This window comes from Magallana gigas, chromosome 5 (genome assembly GCF_963853765.1).
Source record: "Magallana gigas chromosome 5, xbMagGiga1.1, whole genome shotgun sequence".
In the NCBI taxonomy this organism is placed as follows: Eukaryota; Metazoa; Mollusca; class Bivalvia; order Ostreida; family Ostreidae; genus Magallana; species Magallana gigas.
Genome location: NC_088857.1, coordinates 42,084,387 through 42,092,023, shown reverse-complemented (window position 1 = coordinate 42,092,023; position 7,637 = coordinate 42,084,387). Strand labels below are relative to the sequence as shown.

The 7,637-nt window shown below is 33.9% G+C and overlaps 1 protein-coding gene across 3 annotated transcripts; it reads left to right on the top strand.

The window, feature by feature from the left end:
- The first annotated feature begins 3,449 nt into the window (after positions 1-3,449).
- LOC105333636 (enolase-phosphatase E1) lies at positions 3,450-6,870 on the top strand. Of its 3 annotated transcripts, none has more exons than XM_011436703.4 (5): positions 3,450-3,602; positions 3,703-3,849; positions 4,243-4,413; positions 5,340-5,424; positions 5,605-6,869. In XM_011436703.4, the coding sequence occupies exons 1-5, from the start codon at positions 3,473-3,475 to the stop codon at positions 6,800-6,802; spliced, it is 1,731 nt and encodes a 576-aa protein (XP_011435005.3). In that variant the 5' UTR covers positions 3,450-3,472; the 3' UTR covers positions 6,803-6,869. The 3 variants fall into 3 exon arrangements, with proteins under 3 accessions (XP_011435005.3, XP_011435006.3, XP_011435007.3); XM_011436704.4 differs by having other exon boundaries at positions 3,451-3,602; positions 3,742-3,849; positions 5,605-6,868; XM_011436705.4 differs by lacking the exons at positions 3,450-3,602; positions 3,703-3,849 and adding an exon at positions 4,003-4,153 and having other exon boundaries at positions 5,605-6,870.
- The last annotated feature ends 767 nt before the right edge of the window (positions 6,871-7,637 follow it).

Below are 7,637 nucleotides of genomic sequence, written 5' to 3'. Positions count from 1 at the left end.
TTAATTTTTTTTTTAAATCGTTGGTAGATTTATTTCGAATCTGTGAATATCAATTTATTATTTTGCCTCATAAACACGGCAGAGGTGATTGAATGAAGAATAAAATAACCGAGAATCCTAAAATAGAATGCGTGGCAAGCAAATTAACCCTTTGTCTTGGAAAAAGAATACACATATATTATCTAGGTTTTTTCATGCAACCTCACTTGCTTCCTTGAATTAATTAACTGGATTTTCCAAAGGGAAAATCCGGTCATCGAATTGGCGGGCGGGCGGCTGCCAAAAGGGTATCCCTATTGTACGGATAACTCCTCCTACAGTTCTCAAGATAAGAGGTTGATGTTTTTTGCTGATCAATTGTACATATATTAGAGATGTCATAGTAATTGGATTTTTGATAATTTATGGGGGGAAAATATCAGCTGTTGAACTTTGTCATTTTCTCGGAGAATATTACATATAGAATACTGTATTATTATTGTATGGATAACTCCCCCTACCGTTTTCAAAACTTTAGTTTCTGTTGTCTAGCAAAGGACTTGTTTTAAAATCGAATTCAAACAAACAATTTTAGCGTTGATTCTAATCATCTTGACAGGCAACTGTCCATTGAATATAAACAGGATTTTTTGTAGATACGAAAGGACTTAAAAAGGATTGAAGCACAACATTGTTCACTTTGATACTCTGTTGTCCCTTTTGTTACATTCGATTGGATGAATAAAAAGACAAATGGGCAAGACTGGAATAGTGACTTCGTAAAGTTGCATCAAGGATTGCTCATGATAATGACGACATCTTGTACACGGTTTGTATTTGCCAGTATATATGTGAGGGACGCTATTTGGAATGTCCTTGCTCTATAAATCATAGGAAAGTTTCAGACTACTGATGATACTCTTTTTTTAACACATGCTACATGGGATCTTAATTGGTGATCATCAGAGAAAGAACCTTTTTCTCATAATAGAATTATTGGGCTAATTTAGCATTGCATACACAATCCGTGATAATGGAAATTAATTTTATGGCAAATATCGCATATTTTCTCTCAAAATCATCGGTGAATTAAAGGTTATTGTATCGATCCATGCCACAAGGAAGCATATATATAATACTTTATAATTGTATTTATCAAAAAGAAGGGGCCGCTGATAAAAGATAGGGTTCGTTAAACTTTAATTGCCTTATTGTTATCTATACTACTATATTAAAAAAATAGACTTTAATTTTTGGGCTTTAATACCGATAAATCGGAAGAGTAATGTCTCTTGTTTTATATATTTTAAACATCATTGGTACTTGAAGAGTACCAATTTGTTTTTATTTTTTCTTAAACAAGCTTCGTTAATAAATAATCAACGAAAATTCCTGAAACAATTCCGGAAATCATCTGATTTTTTTGGATTTTACAATCTTGCGCGTGCGCATTACATTCATACTAAATCACGAGAGGCTCTTTATTTTATGTTTCCACAATCTCAAATTTACATGGATAAACCTGGAAACGATAAAACAAAGGCGTGTTAATTTTCATTGGAATTTTTTTTTCTGTTCATCAAAGAAAATTCGGGAGATAACTCTAACACAGTGCATTTACTATTAACAGATTAAAAAAATCCCGAGAGTTTCGAATGTCAACATGGTGTGTAAAAAACGTTGTTGAAATATGTTGAATTCTGCAATTATAGAATTAATTTTTTCAAAGAAATGTATTTATACAGTTTCAAAATGGTTTGTTATGAACAATTTGACTGTTACTTTCAATGCAACTTTATTAAATTTCTCCAGAGCGATTCTGCAATTTTCTGCCACATAACCGTAAACGGGTATATGGGAGGCATTTTAACTGAGTGTGGTGAAGGCCTTTCCCAAGACGCAGTTAGATTAATTAATAGCATTATTTTAGGCTTGAAGTTTGGTTATGCAAATGTCAACAATATACGGTGTTTCGATGTATCTATTTTGTAAATGTCAGACATCATATACAACGTCAACCCGGGAGAGATTTTATCATTTCGCCCACTTTTATTTTATATTTATCTTATTCTCATTCCAGGAGCAAAAACTAAATCATTTTTCATTTACATGTAGTCGTTAGTTAATATATTAAGCATTTGGTGATTATTATTTCGATTATTATTTCATATATTTACTATATCTTATTTATTTAATTTTTGTTACGGAAGACTTTTTAGTTTCGTTCTTCGATAAGGCAAAAAAAAACCCAAAAAACAAAAAACACAAACGCATACATGATCAATATTTTTTTTTTTAGGTTTTAACTTCGATAATAGAAACTTCGACCTAATTTTGGTTGTAAAATATGCAAACTTTGTGAACGGGATTTTATTCCGAGATAAGGGTATAACAGTTTTTCATATAAATTACGTAAACTTGCTTGCCCTCAATGGTGTGTCAAGAAAGAGTTATAGCGCGTTTGTTATAGGTTTATACTATACATGTATTTGCCTATATCTAAGCGTCCATTTTGCATGATTATACTTGATATAATGATACTTTTAATTTTATTTCATAAAAATGAAGATCACCATTTATGTTTGGAGTATAGATGATGAAGATGCTAATTTCAAATTAATTAAGACTACATTTAATCAAAAAATTAAGTCGAGAAATACCGATATAATAGTTGACGACGGTTTCTTCTGCTAGGGGATATTTTTGTCATTTGCACATACCTACCTATTTCATATATGGGTGGATTTCTTCAGTACCCAAAAACCTACAGTCCCTGAAATTGTTCACATCAATATTGCAATTTTAAGTTCTCACGTTCATAAACTTATTTTGTATAATTTTGTATATTTAGTGGTTAAAAAAAATCACTTGTTGTCTGCCAAATGCGCTATATTATATAATGGATCTTGATACAGCTAAAACTATACTCTTATATCTACTGAAGAACGAGGAAACTATTTTGAACTATATTACGAGATAAAGGAAGTCTTGTAAAATAATGTCCAAGCCTTTGGTGCGAATTTTGATTTAACAACAAAAACATGCTTCATATTATGGAACCAGATATGTGCCATTTACATGTTATGTCCTATAAAAATATATACAAAGATCAGAAATGCTCTGAAAATACTGGTGATACATCTTTATTGCATCCAGAAGATTTTAATGAAAGATGTATGTTTTACAAAAGATTGCGTTATCTCCGTATTCTATCTCATTTCACTTGCAATGGCGTACCAATTTCTAATCGGACCCCATCATACAATTGAAACTACTTATGCAAATGGGCGTTGATAGTTTTATACCTAGCCAAGAGAAACCCACATCTTATTTATCGTAAACTTAACCATCTCCACTTCAGAAAAGGAAAAGATGTTTTTAAATAGTTTTATCTTTTTATAATCAAGAATGTCTCTTTAATGCAACTTAAGACAAGGAAGAAAAATGTTTGCAGTTTTGAAGAGGGTTAAACAAAACACAATTTTCCAGTTTAATGTACAACGCTAACTGTTTACTTCCTTGTTGGGTCAGGGATAGTTATGAAAGCAACAGGGACCACTTGCTGTGCTGTAAAATGAAGGCATTCTGGGGCTTTTTTATTCTGGTGGTCAGTGCCTCTGTCGGTAGGTTTAGATCTCTGATCTGACCATTTTTCTTTTTTTTCGTTCTAATTGTTATTCAGATAAAGATTTGAGTATCTTTCTAAATTTCTTTTATTATAAGATTTAAACAATATAACGATAACGACGCCATTTACTTCAGTCAGTAGTGAAAATGACACAGTGGCTCTTAGTACACCAAATGCTAGTACAACGGACACAAACAGTTCGACTTTGGCTGGGACCACAACCAGTAATATAGTGGGAGACTGTAAGTATTGTTTGCAGCATTGTGAGTCAAGCGCCCCATTGATAGGCGAGAATTCACCATTTCATTCGACGAAAAAAAGAAAAATGGATGAAGTAACTCTTTGTATAAGACTCCGTAAATATAGTTTCGTAACTCGTAGTACAGGAAAGACGTCCTTAATTTCACTGAGTACTATTTAAGTCTAAGGTTGAATATAATAATACTGGTATGAAGCCCCATTTAATAGATAACAGACGTGAGGGGATATCAACATGTATATACATAAGTATCGACTCGCGCTATAAATGCCTCTGTACAGTACAATGTAATTATGCACTGCTTTGTTTCGGAAGTTTTGAATAAGTTTTCAACATTGTCGTTACTTGTTTTGATGACATTTTCTTTGATTACCAGCCTCTGTGACGTCACCAAACACTACGACAACAGATAGAAATACAACAGAAAATGTTGGCAGTACCGCAACCAGAATATTGAAAACAGACAACACAAAACGGACCACAGAAAGGACAAGCATAATTGTTGAAACCACTTCTAGAGCAGTCCCCATGGTGTGTCCGTGGAACAGTAAGTGTAAAATCACAGACCAACAAATCAATCTTACAACCAGGACGGTTTTGTCATTTAGTAGTATTTTTCATTTACATGTTAAAATATTTATTTAAGTGCACTTGTTAGTTTAAATTATTAAGTAAGTTTTAGTACCCAACTATGATAAATAAAATACGGATCGCAGTCCGGTTGATCTCAAACCGTCCCGGCTTCTAACAGGGTCTAAATTTATTTCCCCAGCATTATGTATGGTAAAAATGTGTTCAAAATGAGTGTTCCCAACATATTTTACATTGTTTTTAATTGGTGTAGGACTTGATTTATTTAATTAATTTATTTAATCATTTATTTACTGAGTTTTGCATTTACTTCCGAATTATACAAGTGTCGATTATTTATAGAATGTATAGTTATGTATTCGAATAAATACATAACAAAATATATGATGCTTTAGAACCTACAATAAAAAGCCGCTCCAAAGGTTCATAATTACTCGACCTGCTCCATTTCCCTAACTTTGTGCATTTCCTAAAAAAACAAGTCATTTGATAAACACAGTGTAAATTAAATCTGTGGAGGGGTTGATCTGTTACAAAGACTAAAAAGTAGACCCGTGTACATATAACTACTAGTATTGTAAAAGAGGTCGACAATTTCCCATTAAATATGTACTCTGATTTATTCCAATTATGGAATAAGTAAGTAAGTAAGGATTCTTTTTAAAAGAAGTTTTAAAATTTGACTAGTTTACTACGTTTATTTTTTATACAGAACTCTTTTTTCTCAAGAAGATTTATGTAGTCCAAAAACGACCACTTATAATGGTTCTCATAAATAAAAAAAAAATAAGATAAAAGGTCGTGTTAACATTCCCTCTACCCAAATGTCATTTCATGTGCCGATTCCAATTTTGTTATGCCATTTTTAATTCCATTTTTCAGCAACGGGCTTTATAGTGGCAGGCGCCGCCGTCTTCCTTGCTGTCATTTGGAGCTCTTGTCTGTGTTGTTGGTATAGAAGAAAGTTGTAAGTATTACGCATTGTGTTAAAGATTGAGATAATTGTTAGAAGTGCTTACAGCTCTGTATACGTAGCGCTCAATTGAGGCATTCATTTTCTATATTAAATCGTAATAATTGATCAGATTATCCGTTACCAGCATTGCTTACTTTTTTTTTTTTTAATAAAAATCTTCCGCTGTTGTAGATCTCGAGTCAAATCTCAATTTGACGCTGAACGTGCGTTATCAATGCGTGAAGTAAACGGCAGAAAAATATCCGAGGTGAAGTTTTCTGTGGGAAAGGTTGACAAAGAGTTTAGCTCTGTCAGCAGGAATGTACACGGTGAAGACGAGGAGCCCGAAGATCGCACAAGTGATTTATATGACGTCACAGATCCAGACTATGAGGACGCCGATGGAACAAAATCAAGCAAAGCCAGAGAGCGTAGTGTTGATGAAGAAGATAGCGATTATGATCTGTTAAATGATGATGATAAGATGAAGAATCGCGAAAGCGAATATGCATGTGCCGAGTTTAAAAATTCCGTGGAAGACTTGGATAACGATACTTACGATACAACCGAAACGTGTAACAGAATAATATGCAATAAGAAGCACGAGAATTGTGGTGGGAAACACTTGGCTGAAAATCTTTCAAACGTGAACACCAGGGACGAGACTGAACCTCAAAATCAAACCAAAGAAATGAAAGCTGACTCAAAAGTATACGATCAAGTCAGGGCCGAAGAGAATCGAGAAGATAAGAACAAAAACAGTGAAGACCAGGCAACAATCAAAGATATATTAACGGTCGTAAACAAAACGACAGTCGAAAACAAGACCGCGGCAATAGACGACAAAACAGATGAAGACAAGAAAACAGTCGAAAATATGACGAAGGTCGAAAACATGGCAACGGTCGAAAACCAGCCAATGATCGAAGGTGAGGCAACGGTTACAAACAATACACCGAAAGAAGACCATGCATCGGTCGAATCCAAGGCAACAGTCAATAAGTCAATGGTAAAAAATCAGCCATCAGTCGAAAACCAGGCAGTGGTCAAATCCAAGGCAACGGTCGAGGATAAGTCAACGGACAAAAATAAGGCATCAGTGGAAAACCAGGCAACGGGCGAAAACAAGGCAACGGGCGAAAACCAGGCAACGGGCGAAAACAAGGCAACGGGCGAAAATAAAGCAATGATCGAAGATCGGGTAAAAATTGAAGACGGTGCATTAGTAGGTGATGATAATGGGAAAATGGATAAACCGTGTGAAAAGACAACGAAATCAGAGAATGACAACGACACAAAATGTGTAACTTTGGAGTATGAATTAGTTAAAATTGTTCAAAAACCGAATGTCACGCAGGAAAATAAGCAGGGAACGCCTACATCTGTTTGAATTCCGGTTGCTGTTGCATGATATTCTATTTTGAGAAGTGGACAGGCATAGCCTACATCCACTTCTCTTCGCAAGCTCCCAAGTTTTGATTCTGGAAAACGTGTAAATGTCGGAACCAAAGACGGTTTACACTTCGAGCCATGTTTCGACTCCAGTTTCACAGAATTTTCGTAAGAGACCTATTATTTCTACATTTTAAACATAAATGCATCCATATATCAATAAAAAATCAACACTAACCCGCTTTCAAATCATTTTCGCAACTTCTACATCCCGGGTTTAAATTTTGTGTATCACATTGTTTATCTAGGTCAGCGCAGATTAAATGTTTATGTTTCGGATAAAATTGGAAACCTATTTAAGACAATAATGTCAAAGACGTAACTGAATCAATTCAATCTTACAACATACAAACAAATAATGAGTCAAATCATTACAAAGTGGTATTTCTTCCCTTTTAACCATCTTTTATGGTGACAAATTTTGTTCTACATCTATTTTTAAGAATAAAACGTACATTGATTAATGTAGCATACAAGAAAGATTAGAATAAAGAGTTTTCATTGTTTTATGTGACAAAGTTACTTATTTTATCGTATGCATTTTGTTAACTTGTCTTAAATTGTAAAACCGTTCTATATAGCTCTGTAAATTTTAAGAAAAATACCTTTAATCTAAAGTCTACAATCGGAACACTATTTTCCGTTTTTTCCGACTCTAAAATTTCTACTTTTTGCACCACCTAAGGCGAGTGATCTCATAATTTAAACCCGGAATGTAGAGGTTGAGAAAATGGTTTGAAAGTGGGTTAGTGGTGATTTGTTTGTGATATATG

Excerpts from the sequence above, each read along its gene's own strand:
- LOC105333636 (XM_011436703.4), top strand. The coding sequence starts at position 3,473 with ATGTACAACGCTAACTGTTTACTTCCTTGTTGGGTCAGGGATAGTTAT. Across the intron at positions 3,603-3,702 it reads GGTGGTCAGTGCCTCTGTCG|ATTTAAACAATATAACGATA; the intron begins GTAGGTTTAGAT and ends TTTTATTATAAG. Across the intron at positions 5,425-5,604 it reads TGTTGGTATAGAAGAAAGTT|ATCTCGAGTCAAATCTCAAT; the intron begins GTAAGTATTACG and ends CCGCTGTTGTAG.